Below are 27,972 nucleotides of genomic sequence, written 5' to 3' on the forward strand. Positions count from 1 at the left end.
TCATCATTCAAGGGAATTCAGTTAACATTTTTCTCACGATGATCAAGATTACTTTGAGTAGTTCCAAATCAAATCTCAGTTCATTAGTAGTTTTACTCTTTGTTTTTGTTGCTTTGTTTTCTAAACTATGAAATTCTTTTCAGATTAGTTTGTATAAACTGGTAAAGGAACAATTCTGAGCTTATGCATCTTCCCTGCATGTACAAAGCCACGGGTTTATTTAAGCCTCAGAGTTTATTAGATAAAATTGACAAAGAAGTCAAGGGTTGTGAGTGTGGACTCAGCTCTGTCGGGTAAACGTTCAGTTTGGCTTGAGTGGCTTCACCTGTTCTCTCTCTCTCTCTCTCTCCTCTAAGAAATTGAAGGAAAGCCTCTCTCACAAGGTTCTTGTGGGAATAAAATGAGGTAATATGTGAAAATGTTTCCAAAATTACAAAGCACTAAAAAAAATAAAATAAAATGATGGTTTTATAATTTTATTATAATTGAAATAATAAGAAAAATGAAGTTATTTTTATCATGCCAAATGAATCAAAGCAGCTGCACTTTTATGCAGAAAATGTTGAAACCCATGTGAGAATTTTAGTTGACTCAGTATTTGTTCAGATGATGAGCTTGGCTTTTCCACACATAGAAGCCTGGCATTTAAAATGTGCCCTAAGTGGAATATATTATTGTGTTCTCCTTAATGTTTTCATCCATTCATGGGGATCTCCAAAATGATTTTTCTTTGTCTAGACTGTACATTTTCTGTAAAACTAGCAATTACAGTGATTTCGTGGAGAGAGTATACTCTGAGATTATATTTTGCTCTGACTCAAAGTTTTTCTGGTTCTGTGATTCAGTCAAGATTCTGTGAATCAGTCACATTCCAGTACTGTTTTCCTTATTGCACAGTTTTACTTCTTCTCTCTTAGGAAGATGAGAGAAGAAACAACAGTGAGTATAGAACCTTGTAGGAAAGCTAGGTGAATATAAAGAATTCCTATTATCACAATTAAACTTTCTAAGTGAGGAAGATGCATAACTTTCCCAGACTCTGAACTGTATCTTTAATATAAAAAAACACCGATTTTTAGGAAATGTAGTCTTTCTTCTGCTTTATAACTTGGAGAACTGTACTATATTTCAAAAGCAAGTGGCAGTCTTTTCCAGACCACAGAAATGCTCGAGTGATAAGCTGTGAGACCATTTCACATCAAGGCATCAGTGCGTCCTCAGACATGAATGGGACAGGATGGAGTTTGCATGTGTGTGTGCGTGCTGTGTTTCTCTATGTTCTGTATGGACGTTGCCACCCGTGAGCTCATTCACATGCTCCCCGACTACTTAGCTCTAAGCACCCAGTGGAGGGAGGACTGAATATAATAGGTTATTAAATAGAAAACCAGTTTGTGCAAAGACACACAGCACTGGCCATCACATCTTCAGTGCTTACTGACTCGTCTGTTCCCTGGTTGGGGGGTGTCTCATTTGCAGTAACCTGCTATACTGGCTTCAAGAGTCACTTCATTGACAGTCCCTTCCTGCTTCACAGGACTCACAGCTTTCGCCTGGGCCAGGACTAAATGTTCGCATTTCGCTAACCATCTTCATGAATTAGACAAATATTGTTTGTGCTCCCTCTGTACCAGGCATTGTGCTAGGCCCAGAGAATTCGACCAAGAATTACAGAAATGTTCCTTGTTCTCAGGGGGCTTATAGTCAGGGGTCTGCTTGTCCCACGCTGGAATATAAAACTTCACTTCTGCCTGAATTGCCAGAAAGTTTGATTTTTCAGACCACTATCAGAACCTTGGCTCTCCTCCCCATGGGAAATTCAGCATCACCCGGGTCCCTGAGAACATTGCAGTTGACACTAGTTTGATTTTCATAATATCTTGAGGACTTCTTATGAATTAAGTACAATATTTATAAACCCAGCAATAAGACCCTGAATGAAAATATGAGAAATGAATTACAATTGTGTATCATCTGCAATTTAAGAACAATTTCCTATAGTGCATATTTACCCCAGCTTGAGCATTAAGTTGAGTTTCTGTTTTTGTCAGCTACGTAAAAATATTTGTTTATAAATACTATTATGAGGAGAGTTAGCCACAAAGGTCTAACATGTCTTTAACTATAAAATTTTAGATCAACCTTCTTAAACTATAAAAATTTCAATGGTGTGCTGTCCAGGATGACATTGTATGAGAAAGATATGGATAAATAATTGGCCATTTGCTAATTTAAATTGGTTTGGCTCACTGTTTTCTCATTTTTCTTCTACCTCCTTCCACATCCCAGTCCTCCCCGTGGGAAATGACTTTCGTAACTGGAGATGTCCCTTCAGCCAGAGGCGTAGACCAAAACCTGTTGGGTTGTTATCAGGGTGTGAAGTCCTAGTTTTACTTTCCTGAGTTCTGTGTTGATAAAAAGCCCCAGAGAAGACAAAGCTTTTGGACTGAAGAGCACAGTCCTTTGACAAAGCTTTCCCTGATACTGACCCACATTTAAGTCTCACGTCCCTTAAGTCCCTCCATCTCTACCACCACCAATGTTTGCTTTGCCTGGATGAATGAGAGCATCTCTCCTTCTCTCTGCTTTTGCTGCCACTCTCCCTTATAATTTATTCTCCATGGAGGAGCCCAGTGATCTTTGAAAACCTAAATCAAAATGAACTTAGTGTTCCTATAATACAATCCAACTGTCTTGTGACCTGTGAAGCACTGCGCGCTCTGCCAGCCTCTTCTCAGGCTGATCTTCATGATGAACACACTGCAGACCTCTCCTCCCTTACTGCTCCTTCAACATGCGACAGGCCAAGGAATTTCCCAGTGTAGGGTCTTTGCACCCAGAACATCCATCCCATGCTCTTTACCCAACCAGCACCTTCTTTATGTCTCAGCTCACATGCCATCTCCACATAGAGGCCTTTCCTTGATCCCTTGTCCAAAGCAGTGTCTGCCCCCTCCCTAGAGCTCTTTCTCCCATTACTTTTTCTTCAGAACAGTCATCACTATCTGAGTTTATTCCTCTCTTTTTAACTTATTTTTGCCAATCTTCATTTTTAAAATATTTTTTAAAGAATGTAAATGGTATTTATATCTCTTGTTCGCAGCTGGGTCTCCAGTGCCTTACACACAGTGGTATATTTGTTGAATGAATATGTGCACACATGGGGCTCAGCTTATTGCTGAATAAAGGCCCCAAATCGTAAACTCCATACCAGTTCATGCGTTCTAAGTTCCAATTCAATTTTAACCACAGGAGACTGGGATATGCTTTTCAATTTAGTTTCTTTTTTCTGTTTCAGTCCTCTATAATAAATAGTGACATTATCTTTGTGAAGTTGCATGCTCCATGGGAAGTGCTTGGAAGATATGCAGAACAAATGAATGTAAGAATGCCTTTCAGGTAGGTGCAAATGTATTTCCTCCCAACTCTGTCTGCTGCTTCACTGTAAACCTGATGTGCTCCTCTCTAGGAACAAATAAAACTGAAATGCAGCCTGGAATGCTGTTAGAGAAGAACCTTCTAATGTTTAGGAAGGACAATAAGTCTTTATGGCCAATAATGACTTCGTGACTTTTTGTGAAATTTTCTGGCTAATTCGTTCTTTAGCAGGTACATATTTCAAGTGCCTGTGAGAAGGAGGACTTTCCAAGTGGCATTTTCATTTCCAAAGTGCCATTTTTAGAAGCCCTGTGTACTGCTGCTTTGAGCAGCCAGACCCCAGGCATCAGCGGTGTCGGGGAATATTTATGGTCCTTACTGACCAGTCCCTTCCAGAAAAAGCATTGAAGTCTGCTTCCATTGAAACAAATTCAAGAAATTTCATGAAAATGTGATCTATTTTTTTAAATAAGCTATTTTTAAATTTTAAAAAGTCAAGGTCATAAACACCATGCAAACACAAGCATTGATATTTATTCCAAGGGGAATAGAAAATACTTTGTGTGGATTGCTTAGTTATTTAAAAGGATTAATTTACCTTCATCTCACAGTGAATATTCTTATTTTCCCTATGGATTAAGGAAAAATGATCTTCACTTGCTAGATGGAAATAAAGTATTAAACCTGAAATTATAAATGCCAAGATATGTGGGAAATCCATAATGGAATCCCCTAAAAGAGGTGGAGGGATTTAGTACCAAGGACAGTTCCAAAGGGACTTAAACAATTAAATACTTTTGGTTTGCAATTTGCCAATAAGACCAAGTCAGACAATAGGAACTAGGCAAATTGGTGCCAGTTCTAAAATACACCTCTTAATGAGCTGTGGAAAGTTATAGAGACAAAGAATCAGCTACATTCATAGAGACAGAGAGGAGCTAGGGACACATTTAGAGAAGGGTAATTTCCATTCATAGGCTGTTAGTACATCTCCCTGGTGCATCTTATTTTCTTTGTTTATTGGCCTTTACGTCCTAATACCAAGTCAAAATAAAGGCTGGAATTTCTAGAATCCATTTGCCTTGAGGCAAAATTCTCAAAAGAATTGAGATAAACATAGTTCTAATCTTTGGATTTATTCTTGTATTTAAAATATTCCGAAGGAAATCTAAGAACCCAAGGATTTTTTTTTAATTATATATTATCACTAAGAGACAGAAGGAACATCAATTTAGTTTCTGCTGAAAATTGCTACACTATAGTTATAATTAATTAAAGCCCATATTTATCAATGCTGTAACTATCTAACATGGATTAGTACTATATTGCATATAAGAACCAAAATGATAAGAAACCACTATAAAAAATGCTTAGATAATCATATATCAGACTAACATCTTCTAGCCAACGAAGCCAAAAGTCTACCTTTTGATAAAAGTAAGGTAGTAAAATTAGTGAAATTGATACCCTCTTCCCAGTAAAAATCTCACAAAACCTTCTGCCACATCACACTTCTTGAGCAAAGTACCCAAGCAGATTGTGAAAACTTGAGCAATGTTAGTGCACAGCAAGTTCCCTTAGTATCTGGAAGCATCAACATCTGAAGGGCCTGGCTGCATCATAGATAACACTTTTGTATGCCCATTACATAGCAGAAAAATGCTGCCTGCCAGCAGCATTAATACTTTTCTTAGGCAGCATTCAGAGAATGTGACCCAGGCAATAGAAAGAAAGCCATAATAACTATGAATAATAATCTTCTTTTTAAATGTAGGAATTCTTGCAGGACAACAAGTTTAGGAGAAAATACTGTTAATGTGTAGACACCAATTCGCCTCATTAATATTGATGTGATTTTACCTAAGCATAGCTTCTCTTGATGCAACCTGATGCCTTTAAAATATATGCTATCATCTTGTCTACAATTTCAGACAAATAACTCGAACCTACAGAGATATTTTCATTTCCAAAGGAGGAATTGTCCTGCCATATCGTTTCAACAAAATGTGCAAACATCAATTTGGCTGAATTTAAATGCCCCAAAGAATATCATCTGTATTTATTATTTTCTGTAGACTGCACCTTTGAATCTAAGCCAAGGTTTAGTCTCCCTGGATTTTTATTCCTACAGTGTTCAAAAGGAAGTTGAGGGGCTGGCCCCATGGCTGAGTAGTTAAGTTCGCACACTCTGCTTCGGTGGCCCAGCGTTTCGCTGGTTCAGATCCTGGGCGTGGACATGGCACCATTCGTCAGGCCATGCTGAGGTGGTATCCCACATGCCACAACTAGAAGGACCCACAACTAAAATATACAACTATGTACTAGGGGGACTTGCGGAGAAAAAGCAGGAAAAAAAAAAAAAGATTGGCAACAGTTGTTAGCTCAGGTGCCAATCTTTAAAACAAAAAACGGAAGTTGAGGAATAGGTTTCTTATGGGAAATTGACAATAAGATCTGATGCTTCAATACCTGTATGTCCATGGATATGGGTTTTTTAATTAATAGACTATTTTTAGAGCATTTTTAGGTTTACGGAAAATTGAATAGATAGTATAGAGTATTCCTATATATCCCCTCTCATGCACTGACAGTTTCCTTATTATTAATATCTTACATTCGTTTGGTATATTTCTTAAAATTGGACCAACATTGATACATTATTATTAACTAAAGGTCACAGTTTAGGGTTCACTGTTTGTCTTGTAAGCTCTATGGGTTTTGATAAACGCATGATGTCATGTATCCACCGGTACAGTATCACACAGAATAGTTTCACCGCCCTAACAATTCCCTGTACTCCACCTATTTATCCCCTCGTCCCCCAACCCAACCCCTGGCAACCACTGGTCTTTTTATTGTCTCTATAGTTTTGCCTATTAAAAAGATGGATATATTTTTAAGTTTTCGCAGATATGCAAAATAAGTTTTGGCATATAAACTTCCCATTTTCCAAAGATAAGATAGTTCAGTAACAGTTCAGAATACATAAAAACCACATCAGTTTCATTCCTACAGTAGTCCCCCGTTACCCATGGGGATACATTCCAAGACCCCCAGTGAATGCCTGAAATTACAGATAGTCCCAAATCCTACATATACTATTTTTCCCATACATCCATATTTGAGGTGCAACAGCAAAACTAGCATGAATTTCTTTTTCTTTCTTTACAATTTCATGGAAAGAAGGTTCATTCTTACTGTAGATCATAGCAACATCAGTATACAATTCTTTTTCTTTCCATATTAAGTCAAGAACTTTCACCTTTTCTCTTAAAGGAAACACGGCTTCTCTTTGGCATAACCGAGGTGCCAGCATCACTACTCTTGCCCTTTGGGGCCATTATTAAGTAAAATAAGGGTTGCTTAAACACAAGCACTGTGATACCAAGACAGTCCATCTGATAATCAAGAGAACTACTGAGTGACTAATGGTCAGGTAGTGTATATAGCATGGATACACTAGACAAATGGCTGATTCACATCCCAGGGAGGACAGAGTGGGGACCGCCTGAGATTTAATCACACTACTCAGAACAGCATGCAATTTGAAACTTATGAATTGTTTATTTCTGGAATTTTCCATTTTCTATTTTCGGATTGTGATTGACCATGGGTAACTGAAACTGCAGGCAGCAAAACTGTGGATAAAGGGGGACCATTATACTCCATTTGTTGAAGCCCAAAATATGGAAAGGGAGATTGCATTTTAATAAAGCATCTAACACATGTGCTCTCCACTCAAACCACACCCAGAATTTTCATTTGTAATATTTTTTAAAATGCAAATGTACAGAAGTGCGACAGATTCTTATTAAGTCTGACTTAAAAAAAATTTTTCCAGAATTCCTTGATTTACCTCTTTAATTCACCTATAACCAGGGCCAGAGGTTAGGCATTATGAGCTAGTGTGGTGATTTACATCTGAATGTTGATGCTGATTGATGTCCTTCCCATACTGGTTGTAAAATATATATTTTTTCATATTAGCCCATATCAAATGAGAGAGATGTTCTGTAAACTTGAAGTGCTATATAAATATTAGTTAACATAATAGTATGCCCATTAAATTATGTCTACTGCCAGCAGGCTGGCAATCCACCTCTGCACCCCTGAAAAAAGTCTGACTTCAGCTGAATACATATAAATACCAGTTGTCCAAATCATTGCTCTGCATGGGTTTTGTAGGCAAGGAGCAACCACAAAGAATTATGGTAATGAGGAGAGGAAAAATATCAATGGAAACTGTTTCATAAGATTTCGTGACTCAAAAACGCATGCGCTATGTTTCCACTACATTTCTCACTGTTAATCTCTCTTTAGTTTTTTCTTCTTCACCTCTTACAGGCTTCTATCTTCAATCTCCTTTCCTTCCTTGCTAGTTCAAACTGTAACTGACGATGGGTTTTCTTCTCGACTGGCTTCATTTTTGCTGTTCTTCCAGGAGAAAAATCTATTACCTGCCCCGCCGGTACAAGTTCATGAGCAGGTTAGTAGCACGCTCTGTTGTGATGGGGTTTGCTTGATCTGTTGGCTTGTGTGCTCCAACAATGACAGGGAATACAAGATGGGGAAGATGGGCCCTTGTCACCTGGGAAAACTGGCTGCCAGGCACATTCCAAAAATAGCTATTTCAGGTTAGCTTGAAGAAAAAGCAAAGATGAAAATATCCCTCTCAGAGTGTTCCCTGTGACTTCTCCACACTTGGGAGGGCGCAATTCATCTGCCGGTGTGTTGGGGCTGGTTTATTGGTTTGTTGTAACCCATTGTATTAGATAAATTACCCCAAATCCTGGCTGTTTAGAGCATCTTTGGCCCCGATGTTATTTTTTTTCCACACGAATCTCTGCCTCCACTATATGTAACTTGAATTCTTGAAGTGTATCCAGTCTCCCTCTCAAAAACCTGATGGTTGCCTGGCCCTCCATGGGCAAGGCCCTCCTGTGTTAGTAATATTTTAATGAAGTATACGGGTGTACTATTATCTCACTCAGGAGGACTTCCTACCCTCTTTTTTAAAAAAAAGAAAAAAAAATCCCACTGGATGAAGATACCTTTATTGTACTAGGTATCCTTCCAAAGCTTATTTCTCCTTGTTTTTTGAGAAGCCAAGGAGAAGGTGGAAGCATCAACGTTGTCCTTTACTTTGATTCTGATCTGATCATTGGCAATATAATTTCCAAATTTTAGTTGGTCTTATGTGACCGTTCCCCCTGAGCTGTGCTGATGGTTAAACTTGGCAGCTATTGCGTTTCTCTGAAAATCCTATACTTAGTTCAGTTCTGTGAGATTTAGGATTCAGTTCACTTTGTTTATGCGCAGTCATAGTGATAACTAAAAGAGTAATTGATTTATTTTAGTGGCTTTACTCAAATGTACATGCATCCAACACAGTATGGTGTGAGAATTGGCATCCAAAGAAACTAAGATGTTGTGGTTTCCCCAAGTTCCCCTGAGCAGCATCCTTATTAGCAGTTCTTTCATTAGGCAGTAGCATGGCATTTGGATTCACCACTGTTTAGATTAGTCCCTTGTCGCATAATGACCTATAGAAGGCTGATGCAACACGTTAGCCTATGTCAGTAGGTCTCACTAGTTCTCAAACTTCAGCCAACATCCAAGTCACCTGCAGGGCTTGTTAAAATATGGGTTGTGGGACCCTACCCCCAGAGTTGTGACTTAGCAGGTCTGTGGTGGGGCCCAGAGAATTTTCATTTCTAACAGGTCCCAGGTGAGGCGAATGCTGCTGGTCCTGGGATGTGCTTTAGAAGCCACTGGTCTGTGTGATAGGTCCATCTCCACCTTCCCATTAAATTAAGAATTTGACTGACTATGGATGGAATGAATTAAAACCCAAATCAAATAAAACCTGAAGGAAACATGACAAAGTGAAGAGAAAGTTCTCCCAGCTTTGGTGGCACAGTGGAAATATCAAGATTATACATATTGTTTCAATCTGTTGAGTGCAATATATTCCAGATACTTAACGGAGTGGGGAGAAATCTTACTCTCATCCAAATTTGCCAAGCAGCCTTCATTCAATAAAGTGAATATGAGTGGGAAAAGGCCTAATCCTTTGAGATCATAAAACCTGTGTTTGAATCTTGGCACTAGATGAGTTTGGACAAGTTACTTCACATCTTTGAGCCTAAGTTTCTACATTTGTAAAATGAGGATGCTAATTCCCAGCCTGGAGGGTTGACGTGAGGGTTAGTGCCTGGTATGAGCAGATCTTCAATACATGGTATCTATTAAATGATTGTTATATGTAATATTTGTAATATTAACTTTATGTATTTTCATAACTCCTATTCCTTTTCTGCTTCTGAACTTATCCATCTCCTATAGTTTCCTTTTTTCACCCTCTAGTGACTAGTCCACTAATGCTGTTCTGATTTTACTTGTCATTTTCTCCATTTATATTCCCTATCTAGACCTTGTCCACTAACCACGCAGTCACCTGACTTAAAACCTAAGGGTCATTCTGGATGTTTTGCCCCCGATCTATTCAGTCTCTCAAGTTCTGGAGATGCTGCCCCATGAACGCGCCTGGAATCCGTACATTACTCTCCATTCCCACTGCCGTTGCCTTAACTGAGCTCTCATCACCTCTTGCTATTTTACACGAATTTACCTTCCTACCTCTGTTCTGACCCTCTTCCAAACTCTCCTCTGGTCATCTTCCTAGGGAGCAAATCTGTTCATATCTCTTGGTGGCTTCCTCATAATAGGAAAATAAAGTTAAAAGCCTTCAGCTTAAAAAGTGACACTTTTTATAAATTGTCTTCATCCATCTCTCTCCTCCCATCAGTCTTTGCTCTATCCATATGGAACCACTGATGGTTCCCAGACATATCATGCTCACTTGAGTTTATGTGCCTTTGCATATAGTTCCTTCTGGAAAGTTCTTTGTCATCTTGCTCACCAAGGTAATGCCTACTCAGTCCTCAAAACTCTGTCTACATTGTTCAGCCTTTTAACCAGGTTAAATGATGCCTCTTCTCTATTCTCCCATTGGCACGCTATGCCCCCATCATCATGTGCTATAAGTCTGAGATATAGATATCCATCTCTCCACCTGGATGGCACATGTAAGCAAGGGTGACTCATCCAATTCTGTATTTCTAGCACCCAGCACATAGTAGGTGGAGTGAGTGAGTGAATGAATCTCCATACACACGTGTGAAGATTGGAGTGGGGGGAAAAAGAGGTCAAAAAGAAAAGAAGCATAGGAAAACTAAGTCTGCCTGAGGTGTCAGACACAGACTTGGGACTGAAACATTTGTACACATTATGGTGGAGGAGTGGACAAGGAAGACTTGAAAGAAATGGTGATAGAAGGAACCAAGTAGTCTCAAGGTCAGATAGGATATCATATGTCATCAAGACCAAATGACTCATCAGATACTTGAACCTCTGCTGTATCATCAGCCAGCCTGTGTTTACACATCTCTGAAGACAGGGAATTCCCAAACTCATCTGTGAGCACCTCTAACTATTAGAAAATTCTTCCTTAAAATAAGCCATAATCTCTCCCTCTTTAGCTTTCACTCTAAAGGACACTCAGATTGTAGTTCTGCCTCGTGGATAGATGAAAAATAATCTACAGAGAAAAAAGGCAAAATATATGAGAAAGATTGTGAAATTATAGGCAAAAGGACTTAGTACTTAGCAGATATTGAAAATTGAGAATTGAGAGGAGGAGAAAGAGGTTTCTACATCTAAGGGATTGGGAAACTTGTTTGGAGGTAAAAGAAGAATGGAAGTCTGGAAGAGATACAGGTGTGGTGAGAAAGATGATGATTTTTGTTTTAATAATTATGTATTATAACTCACAGTAGGTCTTTGAGGTGATAGTGTCCTGAAGGCCTTTGGAACTGATGGCAAAGCAGTTGAAGCTAGAGATAAAGCCAGAGAATCCAATTTGGGAGTCAAAGCCATAGAAGTCATGACATTAGTCAGGGGAGTGGATGGAATTTCCCAGGGAAGGATGTAGGGAGTGAAGAGAAGATGGCCCGTGGCAATTCCTTGGAAAATAGGTGTTAAGGAGACAGGAGGAGATGGGGGGAGGATGAAAAAGAACAATTGAATAAGTATGAGGAGAACTAAGGGAGGGCAGTGTCAAAGGCACTAGGAATGAGTTTTCATAAGAAGGAGTGTTCTTTAGCTCCTGATCAAGGATGAGGGATGAGAATTGCTTTTGGATACAGACATACCTTGGAGATATTGTGGGTTTTGTTCCAGACCACTACAATAAAAGAAATATCAGGATAAAGCAAGTCACACAAATTTTTTTGGTTTCCCAGTGCATATAAAAGTTATTAGTTGCATTATACTATAGTCTATCAAGTGTGCAATAGCATTATGTCCAAAAAAATGTACATGCCGTAATTAAAAAATACTTTATTGGGGCTGTCCCGGTGGCACAGTGGTTAAGTTCACACGTTCTGCTTTGGTGGCCTGGGGTCCGCTGGTTTGGATCCCAGGTGCAGACCTATGCACTGCTTGTCAAGCCATGCTATGGCAGGCATCCCACATATAAAGTAGAGGAAGATGGGCACGGATGTTAGCTCAGGGCCAGTCTTCTTAGCAAAAAGAGGAGGATTGGCAGTGGATGTTAGCTCAGGGCTAATCTTCCTCAAAAAGAAAATACTTTATTGCTGAAAAAAGAAAATGCTAGCCGTTATCTGAACCTTCAATGAGTCGGAATCTTTTTGCTGGTGGAGTCTTGGAAAAAACAATAATATTTAGAAGTTGCTGGTAACTACTGTGATAGTTGTTTCCATAGAGTAGTAGTTCTCAAACTTTAGCATGCATCAGGATCATCTGAAGGGCTTTTAATACTCAGATCACCGGGCCCATTCCCAGGGTTTCTGAGGTGAGGCTCAATAGTAATTTGCATCTCTAACGAGATCCAAGCGATGTTGGTATTGCTGGTCCAGGACTACATTTTGAGAATGATGACCACAGAATGGAGGGTAAGGAAATCAAATTATAGCTGATGGAGAATGAAGGGTGGTCCTGACAAATCAGAGGTAGTGCTAAGTTTCAGGGTGGAGGAAAGGAGAAGGAGGGGATGGGATTAGAACAGGAGCTAAGAAGCAGGAAGCAGAAGAGACTGTGAACATGTGATCCATCAAGTATTCCCCATGTGTGCAGAGGGGAGACTTGTGAGTGACTAAGAGCTTAGGAAAGTCTTGTTTCTTGAACTGGAAGAATAGCTTATTAAACATTAATCTTTGCCTGAAAAAGTCAGTGCTACTTCAAGTGCATAAACCACAACCTTAAAAGAATGTAGGCATTGGAAGGCAGTGAGAGACGCTGGGACAAAATAAAGGAAAAGAAATCCTAACTATGGTGGTATGACGCATTGATTCAGAATGGCTCCTTAAGATAAGCTTCATTACTTACTACATAGAATTAAGTTTTGGACATCGCTGTGGTGGTGTAACTGAAGCCCGATGTCTGGTGTATATTTTTAAACGCAGTTTGTCAGAAAATTTCCTATCTTCTTTAACTCTTTATTTCACCTCAGAACAGACTGATTTAGATGATAGAGTGTCTCTTTGTAACCAGGTCTGATATTAAAAGTTGAAGGGCACAGCTACATTGTTATGCTAGTTGTACACGGGTAATAAAACATTGACTTCCAATGTTCTAAAATTCTCACATCATACTAAAGATGTATTTTTACTTTGGCTTGTAGTTTCATCCATATAAATGATATGTCATTTCATTAATCCACAGGAGCCTCTCTGAAACAAATCTATCTCCTTTAAGGATGAGAGAAATGAATTATAAATTTTGTAAAGTTTCTGAGCAGGCAGAGAAATAAAGCCTCATTTCACAGATATCTTTATTTGAAAAAGTTGCCTGACTCTGTAAAGCACAGTCATATAGTTCCAACATGTATTTTTGGAGTAAATGCTCTTTTCATCTACTTACTTGGTCTATTAAATGCTGTTTTGACTCTTTGGGCAGACTTAGAGGCATCATAAATTACCTAACCAATAAAGGGAATTTACTATCTTTATTCTGCCTTATTTATTTTTTATTTTTTGCCTTCACCAAATAGTACAAATATTGCCTGTAGAAGATGCGATTACAAAGTAACAAACCTGATTATCGTGGATGGCTTCTAGCTGAAGTCTCATTACTACTCATTCTTTTTCCCTCCACCCCCCATACACATTCTGCCTGACATTATCCTTTGCACTGCTTGGCGGAATGAATGCTGGACCCTACCACATTATGCTTTGAGTGTGGTTGTAATCTTATCAGATGAGTCTACAGGCAAAACAACAAAATGACTTGTATATTTCCATCCCTGTTTTTAAAAATTAATATACGTAAATGTTCCAAAGCCTTTGGACTCTTCTATATTTAGACTGTGCCCCAGTTAGTAACCCTGTGACCTAAAAGAATTGCATTAGCTTCCAAAGATCCCTAACTCCTATCTAAGGAGAGGCTACAAATACAGGGGACTTGGCTATAAGAAGAGGAAAAAGAAATCTAAGCCTGCTGTTGTCTGTCATCAGTCCAGGAGGGCTCCATTTACTGCAACATAGGGCTTTGTGTGATGCCTAAAAGAAAACAAACAATGAAACTCATCTGTGGGTTCCCTCTAGGCATATCACCCCTGAAAATGTAATATAACTATTAGAGACATGATGCTATTATAACATTCTGGTCTGGGGAAAAGCAGGTGTCTCTGAAGTAGCTTGTTTCATTTAATTCAGCCTGATTAAGTTGTCCCTGGTACAAACTCCCTTCTGGGTTGGTAGTGGCTCAAGGGAAAGGCCCTTGTCTTCTGTTTCTTCAGGGTACGCCCACAGCATCCAGGTCAGGGATCTGCACACAGTAGGTAGTTTATAAAGGCCTGCTGACAGCTTAGCATGTTGGGAGTGAAGTCCTTTGCAGGTGGCCTTTTCTTGAATCATCACTACTCCTGAGGTGGGTGGGATTCTCTCCCCTTTTTATAGCTGACGGACACAGAGATTTAAGCAGAACCTTCTCGAGGCACATTTGCAAGGCACAGCTTGGGAAGGCACAGCACAGCAGAGGTGGTGTCTGTGCTCATTTGCTTGTGCTGCACTGCCAGCTCTTTCCAGCTACCCAGAACCTCAGCTGCCATGAACCAGCATTTTGAGGAGACCCTGAATTTACCATCAGAACAACTGTCTATAAAAGTAACTCATCTTTTAGTCCAGATAGTAACTTGATGAGTCAAGGCCAGAAATCCCCAAGTGGATGATCCATCTTCTATTTATTGAATTGCCTGTGTAGTCTGTACGAGGGCTTTTGCTCAGTAAACAGCAGAAATGGAGCAAAGTGACAATGTATCCAACCAAAATCAATGCTAAATCATTAAGCAATGTTTTTTCTTTTACCTGCCAGTACTTTATTAAGTAAACCCCACTCCTATTCTAAGAGACAAATGGGATGCTTTCTGGTTAGTTGGTTTCTCAACTTTTATATATCTAAGTAAATTTCAGGATTGCCTGTTTAGGGATATTTATTAAATGCAAGGTGGGAGCACAGACTTCAATACACAAGTGAGAATCAGAGCTCTTAAATTTCTGTCGAGAACTTTCTATGTGAAAATTCATTGTTATCATTTTCTTCATCCTAGAAACCACCACTTAACTGAGCATTTCGTACATCCAAGGCATTGTGCAAACACTGCATGTTCTTACGTTGTTTTGTCCTCACCACTGCCTTAAGCAAAGGGTATATTAGCTCAGAGAGGTTTAGTCACCTGTCCAGCACTGCTCTCACCACTAGTAAGCTGTGCAACTAGGAGATGAACCCACTTCCAGCTGACTCCAGTGTCTGTTACTTTATATGAAAGGTTATCCATTATGCGTTGTGAAAAGGAAAGCTCTTTATTAACTCAAGATTGTTTAGAATAATGTAGCCAAGATATTGCCCAAGTCACCATTAATTGTAATATCTAAAGAGCATTTGATTGATCATCATTTTAGAGATGAGGATACTAAGGCTCAGTGTGGAGAAAAGGCTTGTCCCAGGCCACACTGACATATGGTGTCAGAATCAAGAACCCAACTTGAGTCTCATGCTTTTCGGCCCAGGGGCTTTTGCACTATGTGTTTCTCCTTTGCAGAGTGTAAGGGGATCCTTAATAATGTCTCAGTGGCACGGTTTGGGGACGAGAATGGGTTTGTGGAAGAGCGGTCCACCATCATCCAGCCTCAGAGAGACAGACTCTTGTTCCTAGGGCCACCTGCCTGGAAGGTTGGGGCAGCATGTGGAATGTCAGCCTCAGTCTGTGGGAGCCTGACTAACCATCAGGTCTCAAGGGGAAGATCAGACCCTGACTGTTTTAAGAGGTGTATTAGTTTCCTATTGTTATAAAACGTTCTCACAAACTTAGCTGCATAAAACAATACAAATTATTCACAATTCTGCAAGTCAGAAGTCCTGGAGAGGGGGGGCTCAACTAGTTTCTCTGCTCAGGGTCTCACAGGCTGAAATCAAGGAGTTGGTCAGTCTGGTTTTCCCTGGAGGCTACGGGGGAGAATTGGTTGCCAGGCTCATCCAGATTGGTTGTACAATTCAGTTCCTTGCAGTTGTAGCAGTGGGGTCTCTGTTTCTTTATTGGTTGTTAGCCAAAGGTCGTTCTCAGCTTCTAAGAAGCGGCCCACACTCCCTGACTCCCGGCTGGCTTCATCTTCAAAGCCAGCAATGATGAGTTGAATCCTCCTCACACTCTGAATCTCTCTTACTTCCCCTCTACTTCATCTCTCTTGTCTCCAGCCAGCCAAAGTTCTCTGCTTCGAAAGGGCTCACGTGATTAAACTGGGTCCACTTGAGTAATCCAGGATGCTATTTTGAAGTCCATAACCTTACTTATATCTGCAAAATCTCTTTTGCCATGTCACATAACATATTCACAGGTTCCAGGGATGAGGTTGCAGACATCTTTGTGGGGCCATTCTGCAAACCAGATAGAGGACACACAGTGCTGACCACGTTTGAGTATTTGTTTCTGGCGTTGTGAAGAGCACACAGCAGGGATCAGCAAATCCATGCTTAGTGCTCCTGCTTCTGCTCGGGCTATCCCAGTGAAAGCCAGTTCATACCCTCCACCCAGTTAGTATCTCAGGGGTTTTATTTTTAAGATATCTTTGAAATATCTTTCTTCCACCATAATATTTAAAAGGCCCAGTTCTTCTGCTTTCCATCACTTTCACATTAGTCTCCATGGTCCTCAAGAAGTTATTGATGACACTGCTATCTACCTGGAAGCTTCTCTAAAGCATTTTATGCACATCATCTTCTATAAGCCTCCCAACAACCCTGTGAGGTCAGTAAGATGATGATGATGATGATGACGATGATTATTCCATTTTAAAACCTTTGAAAAATAAGGCTCAGAAAGGTGAGTGATTTGTGGAAGGTCACACAGCTGATAAGCAACAGAGCCAGGATTTAGGCATCCTGGTTACAAATCCCAGCTGCTTTTCGCCACACCAGGCAGCCTTCCCTCACTTCTTTTTGCCCCTTCTCATTCTTCAATTTATTAATCATTTTCGTTATCCTTTTCTTCTCTCTCTTCACCATCTTCGCATTTCGTTTAAATTGTGTGCTACAAGCCAGTTGCTGAAAGCTGCCATTTCATTACCATAGAGTATTTATGCCTGGTTTTTTTTTTACAGCTTTATGTGTTTTTATCCACACTGAGCACTATACCTACCTGGGTTTAATTCATAGTCATTGCACGCAGAGCCCAGATTCTGTGAGGATGTGAACTTTGTAAAGTGTAATCTGATTGGTGCTGCAGACTGGAGATGTGTGGGAGGTAAAAGCTCTATTATGAAAAACCTCTGGGCCAGTGTCCTCCTTCTTGAGTGAGTTTTAAGGCAATCAGATGCAATAAAGCCGAGAGCCATGAGGAAGGCCACCAGCTTAGCCTAGGACGTGAAATTTATGAGTCCGTTTAAGGACTAAATCATTGAACTTGGACAAGTGATAGATGCTAGTGAAGCATAATTAACTTTGAATTGAAAGCAAAAAGACAAATGTTAAAAGTCAAGCTCATTCCTCAAATTCTTATTTTTGGACAAAAAAAGAAAAAGAAGATAGTAGCAATAGCCAGTGGCTTTCTGTACACCAGACATTGTTCTGGAGACTTTACGTACATTTTGATCAGTTAATCATCACAACTCCATGGATTGAGTATCATTATCATTCCCATTTTACAGATAAGGAAATTGAGGCACAGCAAAGTTCAATAACTTACCCAAGGTCACACTGCTGATATTTATAGAGCCAAGGTTTGAATCCAGGCACTCCCGCCCCAGAGTTCATGTCCTCAACCACTGTGTCATACTGCCTCTCAGGAGATCATCATCTCTCTCTATTTTAGGTATCTTTAAAGAGATGGTGCGGGAGGGAAGGACCAGGAGGATGAAAGATTGAGGAGATGGAATCTTTTCCCCCATCTTGGGACTTTGGGCCCTTCCAATCTTCTATTCTTTTCTGGCTACATGATCCTGGGTAGAGTGTTTACTTCACAGTGTGTATATGTGGTGCAGACAGGTCCTCTTTGAGAGGAGGGGCCTATAGAAGCTGTGAGGTTCTTTCCAGTTTGAACTTCCAGTGGTTCTGGAGAAAAGACGGCCACCACCAGACAGAGTGAGGGATCATGGTGAGGCTGGAACAGTGCTCAGAATAAAAGAGGAGTTTACCATTAGTTTTCACTTTGGAGTTGATTGATTATGTCAAAAAATAATCCCTTCATCTGGGAGTTTCACTACAAAGGATAAATTGCCATGTAAATATTTTTTAATTGGAAAAAAACATGCCCAAATTCCATGTGTTTTCAGTTAATAGAGTTAGATGGCATTTAGAGATTTTCTTCTTCCGATAAATTTGTTCCTGCTATAGCTCTTAAGTGAAGATTCCCATTATCAACTACTTTGATGGGGTGATCTCTAAAATCAAGAATCCAAAATCTGCATTTTGGTCCTGGCTTTATTCACTGGCTGGGTAATCACTCCTCGTAGGTCTCCTTTGTGATGTGTAAAGTGAGATTGGTACCCGTTCAGTCTACCTCACAGAGAAGCTATTTGATATGTGCTCTTGGAAAACAATTTCTTCCAACGGTATAGGTACCTGAGGTAGCATAATCATTTTAAAGTCTGATGTGGTATTTGCTCCTTCTCGTGGTTTGCTGTGAATAATTGAGAATCTGGGCTCTTGGAAGCCAGATGTTTTCATCAGCAGAAGTCAGAGGGGATGGTGAGGTAACCAGGGGTAAAATGTGGCTTGAAAACCACTTTTAGGACATGTTGTCTGCCTTGACTTGGAATCGTTTTGTGCCCTGGCCAGAGTGACACATATGTACCATGACACCCCAGTGCAATGACAACCATGGGGTCAATTTGAGAAGAAAACATGGAAGCTAAACAGCCTGCTGTCTGCTGAGAGGCTGCTCAGGGAAGATGTGAGATGCAGGAAGGAAATGGTCAGGCTCTCTCTGCACAGTCAACCCACTGGGAGGTGCTGTCAGGACCCCTGCCCAAGGTTAACTGCCGCTAGAGCTCTTCCCTGACCTCAGATGGGGAGATTTTCCAAGCACAAAATGGGTTTCTAGAACCTGCAGAATGTAAGAACTTAAGGTCTCTACTGCTTTGCTTAAGGGACTGTCAACTTCCTTTCTAGAGCTTTCCAGCCTTGTTATGACTCCTTCGTTATGTACTGGCATGTGAGTGGACGTTTAACTTACAGCTGCTATTTCGTAAACTATAGTGTCAAGGCCCCTTGGTGAAATTGAAAGAACACTGGAGTTGCGGCTCCCTTCTTTCCATCAGTAAAGTGGGGGTATCTTGAGTGCATGAGAGTGTCCGGAGGGTGTGGCATCATCATTACGGCTCTGTGGAGAAGTCCCACCTGTGTTTCGGGGCCATGCTGACATGCTGTACCCTTTGGTCTTGCCTTTCATGTACCACAGGATCGATAAACAAATAAGCAGTTTTCGGAGATGGTTACCTAAGAAGCCAATGAGGCTGGACAAGGAGACACTGCCAGACCTGGAGGAGAATGACTGCTACACTGCCCCTTTCAGCCAGCAAAGGATCCATCAGTGAGTGTTTCCAGTGAAAGCCTTTGTCTTCCTAAGGACTTGCAGCTGTGGTAGAGCCTGCTCCTGCGCGCCTTGGATTCCTTGGCACGTGGAAGGAACAGTTTAGAGCCCTTCTTCCCTAAAAGTCCTGTGTGAGTGTTCATATCCCTGTTGTATTAGGGTAAGCTAACTGCTCTAACAAACAATCCCCGCATCTCAGCAGCTTAACGCAACAGAACTGCATCCATATGTGTGCTGGGGGAGTGACCTCCATGGTGATTCAAAGAGCCGGGCTCCTTCTGTCTTGTGGCTCTGCCAATCCCCAGTGTTCAGAGCCCCTTCGGGCTCATCTACATCTCACCAGCAGACAGGGAAACTGGTGTACCCCTTTCCCTATTGAAAAGAGGGGTTGTTTTTTCTTAAATCTCAGTTTGCTTCTCAGTTCCCCTTTCTTCAGTAACTCACCAAGTTGCCCCAGGAAAAGCCACGTCACTTGGCAGCCAGCTTCCTGGTTCATTTATCAGACAGTCTCTGAACAGTAAATTGTCACTTTTGACATGCAGGGGGGCCAGGAGGGAAGCTGGCTACGTAGTTGAGCCTTTGAGAAATTGCAAAAGTGATAGAGAATTGACTCTGAAGCTTCTGAGATGATGAGAAATCATGGCAAGCTGGCAGGGTTAGTGGTAGGAGAGAAAAGCATTCTGAAGACTGTGAATGACTAGGCAAAAACAGCCTCCTAAAAGGGGGATAAATCAAGTCACCCTAGCCTCGCTCTCACCCAGACTCAGGAATTCCTGGCGCTCTCTGCTCCAGCCATAGAGACAGCCTCAGTAAAAATGACTTACCTGAAAGGGAGGAAAGGGGTGACAGATTTTTAAAAAAATAGGTTACCAACTTTGAGAAAAAAATAAACCAAATGGCAGCTGTCAAGTTGCAGGAAGTACACAGTGGGGGCACGTTTCAGCAACAGAAAATCAGTTAAAGTCTGCAGACTTGTAGAGGGCAAAGGAGAGAAGAAAAATCACAGAATACATGTTCTGTATCAAACTATATAATGTATAATGCAAAGGAAGAAATTCGGTAGGCCTCTGAAATAGCCATACCCTGGGTCCCCACAGGTCAGATTGATGCCAACCCAACCACATGATGTGAACATTTGAAAGAATCATTAAAGAAGACATGAAACTCACAGGCCTCAAAATCCTGGTTAAATCCTCCATGAGAAATAGGAACTGAGAGGGACTCCGTGTTAACTCGGAGATTAGGACCTATGGGTGTTTTCTAAAGAGAAAAATAAAAGCTGACATGTTGCCACTGTTAATTTAAACCCTCACCATACCTATGTTGTTCATCTTAAAGTTTCTTACATAAGTGATTGTTTGATTTTAAATCCTTCAGGAGTCGAGTCTGATTTATGTGCTGATTTCCCCTTTGCTTCTCCCCTGCCTGAGAGGGTTCCTACCACAGTGCAGGAGGGTCTCAGAATTTTTGGATGGATGGATGGATACATGGATATCTAGATGGATGGGTGGATGGGTGGATAGATGGACAGATGAATGGACAGGCAGACCAATGGATGGATGGATTGGTGGCTAGATGAATGGAGGACTCAATGAATTATATGGTGTGTACTCTGGGTTTTGTTTTACTTCAAAGACATAGATAAGTGGAAGAAGAATGGGATGGATGGATAGTTGGATAGATGGATGGAGGAATCAATGAAGTATATGATGTTTACCTGGAGTTTTGTTTTACTTCAAAGGGATACGGGTAAATGGAAGAGGAAGGTTCCCTTCTACTCATCTTCATGCCGGTTATGTTTCCTGATGTTCTTGCTTTACAACAAAGTTACTCGTCAGCATTCTCAATGTCAGAAGGAGGCACCCATCAGGATCTCTAGGGACTAGAACCAAGAATCATATCTTTACAAGTTTTTAAAAATATATAATAAATGAAGGATGAGAGCATGTGGGATAGGGGTTTTCAGCCATATCTCTCATATATTTGATAATCCTTTTTGACATGTTTGGACATTCATTCATTGAACAATTGATTCATTCAACAGTCACTAATTTTGTGTCTGCTTCTTGCCAGGCACTGTCTGGGTACAGAGGATATAAAGATTAATACTGTCTTGATTCCAGCCTAGTAAGGACAGCAGACCATTTAATATAGTTGTAAATAGTGTGATGGGTGTGACTTGAAAGAAAGGGTGTTCCATTCTCCAGATTTGGAGGGAGGTTGGTAAGAGGTGAGGGTTGATCACAGGAAGAAAATTCTTGAGGTGGGTCTTGAAGGATAACACTTGCCAAGACAGGTAAAGTGGGAAAGATATCCCAAGAAGAGAGAATAATGTATGTATAAGAGAATAAAGGCGTGAAACAGAATGGAGTGTTTGAAGAACTACAAGTAGTCCTCTGTGAATGGGTATAGGGTGTGAGAAAACCCTGTGTTATTGAAAAAAGAGAGTGATCAATGGAAGATGAGCTTTCAAGACAGGAGAACTAAGGAGGAAAAAGCAGAGGGACAGCTGGAATGGAGCAAACCTAAGAGCCACACCTCAGTGAGACCAAGAGGATAGTTTAGGCGGTTCTATTACACAACTGGGAGATGAAAAATTAAAGTGTCTTGAATGTTATGGGCAGTGGGGATTTCTTTCTCTTTGAAAATCATCATCCATGTGGACAACATCCCTTTAATGAATATGTAAAAGTAAAACTTGAAGAACACTGGCTGTCAAGTTGGAAATAATTTTTTGGTACAATCAGAAAAACATTCCCCTAAGGATGCTTTGAGGGTGATATTAATGGATTTAAACTAATCAGAAGTATCTGGTTAATGAGTTCTGGGAGTTAGAACACGATCTCCTGGTTTTCCAAACAGGGTCCAAAATCGTATGTGACTTCTTGGTTTTGCAGAATGTTTGATATTCTGTTTGTCTAGGAATAAAAAAGAATAATGGAAATTTATGTGTGTGTACATGAATATAGTAGAAAGACAGAAAAGAGAATTGGAAGTTTAATAAATAATGATCAGTGTGGAAAAGAGCTTTAAAAATATTTCACTCTCAGAATAAAACCCAGACATGTAAGTTGGCTCACCAGCTCCTGCTTCCATCCCACGGCTGTGTGCTTTGGCCACACTGAACTGCTTTGATCTCCTTAACTCACTGTGTCCTCTTGTTTCCTGTCTACACATGCTCTTCCTTCTGCCTGGAATACCCTTCCCCTTAGGCTCCCTTCTTTCAGATTTCATCAGAGACATTTCCTCCAGAAAATATTCCATGACTTCCAGCCTATACCCCCAATTCTGGGTGAGGTGCTCTCTTCTATGCCTTGGTAATATTTTTTTTCCTATCATAGCCCTTAATTAATAGCATCCTCCATTTTTCATTGATTTTTTCTAAACTACAAACTTCTTGAAAGACAATGTCTGTATCACCATTTTTGAGTCTCATAGTTGATTCCTAATAGTATTTGGTTAAATGAGAAAATAGATAGAAATGAAAATAGGAGAATCATGCGAGTAAAGGATAAAGATGAGGTGAAGTTAGCTCACTGCACATTCAGCTCAAACCAAATCCAAGACATTTTATCCTCAAATGTGGACCACTTCCGTTGTCCCCTGCCTCAGTAAATGGCACCAATATTTGTCCAGTTGCTGAAAGCAGTGTCTGGAAGCTATTCTAGACACCTCCCTCACCTCCACTTCCCACACCTCCTATATCTCCAAGGGCTGAAGATTTTACATCCTAATTGTCTCTTTAATCCAGCAACTTCTCTCTGTCTTCACCACTATTATCTCACTTCTAAAACCCAGAAATAAAGTAACAAGTCTCCCTGGTTCTATCCTTGCCCAGCTCCAATCCAGTCTCTCAAGTGCACAGAGAATGAGGTTTTCAAAAATGCACGTCTAATCATGTCACTTCATCCTGTTTAAAAACTTTAGAATAAGTACCAAATTTTTTGAGGTGACCTACAAGGCCTCAGATGGCCTGGCCATGCTGCCCCTCCCCTCCAGGCTTATCTGCCTTCACTGCCTTCCACCCTTCACTTGTTATCATCCAGACACATACAACCTCTCTTCGTTTTTTGGGATGCATTTTGCCTCAGGGCATTTGCAATGCTCTTTTCTCTCCTGGAATTCTCGTCCCATTCCTTCCTCCTTCACCCAGTTTACTCTTATTCATCCTCTAAAGCTCAGTTCCAAAGACTCTTCCCAGGAAAGCCCTCCTCCCATCCTTCCAAAAACCACATCACCTTGCTGTATACTCTTATCCTCATGTTTCCTACGGTAACATTTTTCGTATTTGAAATTTTACAACATTTGGTATTATATGATCAATGCCTGACTCTCCAGGTAAACTGCGAACTCCATGGAGGCATAGACCATATCTGTTTTTGCTCACAGTTGTGTCTCCTACACCTAACACAATGCTTAGCATACAAGAGAAGCTCAGTACTTGTCTATGAAATGAATGGCGTAAGGATAAAAGTGTTAAAGACCACACAGAATAATCATAATCTGTATTTTGAACTATATTGTATGAAAGAATTAAAGTTGAGAATCAATTAAAAAACAAATAACCTAGCATTCTATTTGAACATATATATCCATGTTCAAGAAGCAATAAAAGCAAACCTGTACGTGTGCATCTCTATAGGACAATGTAGAATGCTGTTGGTCGTTTTATATGGTATCACCAGAGGTGGGCCTACAGATGCGAAAATTCTCACTAGATGCCAGACACTATTTTAAAAACTTTAATCCTCACAACAACCCTATGAGAGAGGAGGTATTATTATCACTATTTTACAGATAAGGAAAATAGGACACAAAGAGGTTAAGGAATCTGTAGTGGGTCACATAGCTAGGCTAGTCTACCTCCTGAACAGCTGCCAAATATCAGAGGTTTGACACTGTAGAAGTTTATTTGTTGTTCGCATCATTGCTTAGTGTGGGTCACATGGGAAGGGAGGTGCAATGTCTCTGCTCCATACAGCCATTTGGTTGCCCAGGCTACTTCTGTCTAATAACTCTGCCATCCCTTAGATCCTTTGCATCTGGTTGTCAGAGGAAAAGAAAGATGAGTGACTTTGTAGGAAGGTTTTATGGGTCAGGTTTAGAAGTGGCATACCACACTTTCACCCACATTTTGTGGGCCAGAGCTCAGTCATGGAGTTACCCCTAACTTGATGGATGCTAAGATAACTATCTGTGTGCTCAGGAGGAAAAGGGAAACAGGTTTGCTGAACAACTGGATGGTCTCAGTGATGGAGCAGGAATTCAAATTCAGACAGAGGCTTCAGATCCTGCACTCTTAAGCATTGCGCTCAGCTGCAGGATTTCTCAGGCCTCAACAGCCTCGGCGCTGTTGGCATTTTGGACTGAATAATCTCTGTTGTGGGGAGCTGTCCTGCGCATTGTGGGATGGTTAGTAGCATCCCTGGCCTCTATCCATGACAGGCTAGTAGCAGTTCCCTCCCACCTTAGTTGTGAAAATCAAAAATGTCTCCAGACATTGCCAAATTTTCCCTGGTGGCGGGGGTGCAAAATCGCACCCCTCTCCACTCTTGAGAACCCCCGTTGCTCTGCTGTCTTTTATCATGTGACACCCTTCAGGCAGGACCACCCACTCTCTGAGATAAATTAAACCTCTAGTCGAATCTGATGACTGTGACACACAAGTCCATTCAGGAATTAATTTATTCCTCTTCACCGCCTTGCCTGTGAAAATTGGCCTGCTTAAGTATCCCTGCCCTTCATTGTTAAAATGGCATTAGCAGTCACACCCTCGAGGCAATTACTTTCTAAGGTCAATCTCATAATAAAGGTTTTCTGCTGGTAGACAGAGAAAGGAAAATGTGAAAAAGAGTTATGTCACTTTTTAGTAATTTTATATATATATATATATAGTATATTCTTTCAAGAAATAGATCAATTCTGAGTTGTCTTTCAGAAAAATGTTTGTTAGATACAGAGAGCAAAATGTTCCTCCCTGTATTTTTATTCCTATTACCATTATTTTATTTTTATGAAAATCCATAAAAAGTGAAGTGAAATTAAATATTGACCACTTCATAAGAGAAGGGTATGAAATTTGTCTGTTGTGTGTGCATAAGTTTAAACAGATACTCAGTCATTCACATACTCCAAGCCCATTGTTGTTCTGGATGCTTAGAAATCAACAGTGAACAAGTAGGCAAAGATCCCTGCTCTTCTGGAGCTTCTGTTTTAGCTGGGGGTGACCAGCAGTAAGTTATAAACCAATGGTTCTCAATTAGGGGGTGATTTGGCAATGGCTGAAAACATTTTTTATTGTCGCAACTCAAGGTGGAGAGTGCTACCAGTAGGTGGAGGGCAGGGGTGCTGCTCAACATCCTACAACGCACAGGCAGCCCCACCACAAACAGGTATCCAGCCCAGAATGTCAATTATGCTGAGGTAAACATTAAAAAAAAAATTTGTAAAGCATGTTAGAAGGTGATAAATGCTATAGAAAAAGAGAAAAGAGGAGGTGGGGGAGGGGAATGAAGAATGGTGGCCTGGGGACATGGGTGTATGTTGCATTTTCAAAGACTGTTTATTTTCTTCAGGTTAGGCCTCAGATGGAAGGTGTAATTAGAGAAAGAGAGAGAGGGAGAGAGTTCCAGGGAGGAGAGGAGCCAGAACAAAGGCCCTAATCTGTAATCTGCCAGCACATCTGGGGGTGTATGAGGAAAAGGAAGACCCTTGTGGCTGGGACAGAAATGACAAGGAGAGAGGCAATAGTGATCAGTTAGAGAGGTAGGAGGGAGGCTGATTATATACAGCCTGGGGGCCATTGTGAGGACTGGCTTTTACCCAGGAATCCTTTGGTCTAACGACTTTTGAAAGAATCATTCTGACTGCTCTGTTAAGAACAGACCACAGGGAGCAAAGGTAGAAGCAGGGACCAGTTAGGAGGCAATTGCAGTCATGCCAGTGAGAGATGGTATATTTATATATATTTTTTACATTTCTAGCTTTTGAAAGTCTCCAATGAAAATATATACCTCATGAAACTTAGCATCAACCCGTTTTCTTACACGGCTTGGTTCTACATAAAACTTTTTAATGTGGGTCCCGGGCATGTATAAAATGGACATTATAAAAAGACCCCTTGAAATGTAATTTGCTCACGTGTCTCTCTCCCCAAGCTAGAATGTGAGCCACTGAGGGCAGGAACCGTGTGCCTGGAAGCCAGTAGCACCCGTATATGATCATAAGACCTAACAGAACAGGAGAGGAACATGTCAGCTTTGGCATTATCATCACTGCTGGAGGACAGAGCCGGGGCTCCAGTGTCAGGTTCTCTCATCTCCTAAACCCAGAACATCCAGATGAAAAGTTGAAAAACATAGTCAGCCAGTCAATTGTGGTCTTCATATTCAGCTTGAGTTTATCCCTGGCTTGATTTGTGTTTGGTCGCAGTTCTGCTAACTGATAGTTCTCTATCTATTAAATCCTGTTACCAGGACTAATGCCTGACCCTAAGATGTTTGGCTCATGCATCACACATTTTAATTCATGTGTTATGTGCATATAGAAAATGGGCAATATAAAAAGACCACTTGACATGAAAATTGGCTTATATCCCTTTTTCTCCCCTTCTAGACTGTGAGTTAGGGAATAACAAAAAAAGTCTAGGGAATAACAAAATGACATAGGTCTTGGTGCCCAAGAGACCACTAACCATGGAAATCTTGGTGCTAGGCCAGCAAGGGCTGATAAAGACAAGAGAAAGCTACTGAAGGTTTGATAGGGGGAGATTATTTGTAACCTCCCTTTGATTGCCTTCTTATCATTTGACCTTCCTCTCAACCAAATAAGCCAGCAGACCATGGCAGCGAGGTATGGACAATAGTGATCAGCCAAATGGCAGTCTTCAAGTCATGGTAGCAACAATAGCAATGATAAAAAGTGATGGTGACCACCATTTATAAACAGCTCCTGTGTTCCAGAGTTACACCCTAGATGCATTACAACTCTGAGGGCAGAGGTAGTATGATGAAGGTCAGAGAGACTGAGTGGCTTGCTCAAGGTCGCTCCAGTCAATATTAGATTAGTGTACAAGAGAGAAGTGTGTTTTCTCCACAGTGCTGCCACCTCAGCTACGTGCCACATGAGTGGAGCCAAAGTCCAGTTACTCAGCCACATTACACTAGTGTGAGCCTGTGGGTACAAAGATATCTGATTGCCTTTGGAGTTTATATGAAAGCATTTGAGGTGGGTTAAAGAAACAGAATAGTATAATATAAATATTCTGAACCAAGGAGAATATGGGTTAGAATAGGTATTCAAGTTCAGGGAAAAAAATAGGCTCAGGTTTGCAGGCCTCCATGGCCTGTATATCTGTAACGGTTGATAAATGAGCCAACAAATTGGCCTTTCAGCCTAGTGGGTAGAGCAGAGGGAGAAACACAATAAGTCACATCGTTCTGATTGTTGGAGAGAAAGGAAACCAATCCTTAGTGAAGGAGAATGTTACT

General features: G+C 40.7%; 1 protein-coding gene across 14 annotated transcripts in view; it reads left to right on the plus strand.

The window, feature by feature from the left end:
* ANO4 (anoctamin 4) overlaps positions 1-27,972 on the plus strand; it is a 381,130-nt gene that overhangs the window by 242,580 nt on the left and 110,578 nt on the right. For 10 of the 14 annotated variants that reach the window (XM_070600724.1, XM_070600721.1, XM_070600722.1 and 7 more), the window contains 3 exons: positions 3,299-3,399; positions 7,820-7,864; positions 19,352-19,483. In XM_070600724.1, the coding sequence (XP_070456825.1) occupies positions 3,299-3,399; positions 7,820-7,864; positions 19,352-19,483 (278 nt within the window). The remainder of the gene's footprint in view (positions 1-3,298; positions 3,400-7,819; positions 7,865-19,351; positions 19,484-27,972) is intronic. The other 4 variants (XM_070600723.1, XM_070600730.1, XM_070600719.1 and 1 more) reach the window with 2 other exon arrangements.

Source organism: Equus przewalskii, chromosome 29 (genome assembly GCF_037783145.1).
Source record: "Equus przewalskii isolate Varuska chromosome 29, EquPr2, whole genome shotgun sequence".
NCBI classification, from domain to species: domain Eukaryota; kingdom Metazoa; phylum Chordata; class Mammalia; order Perissodactyla; family Equidae; genus Equus; species Equus przewalskii.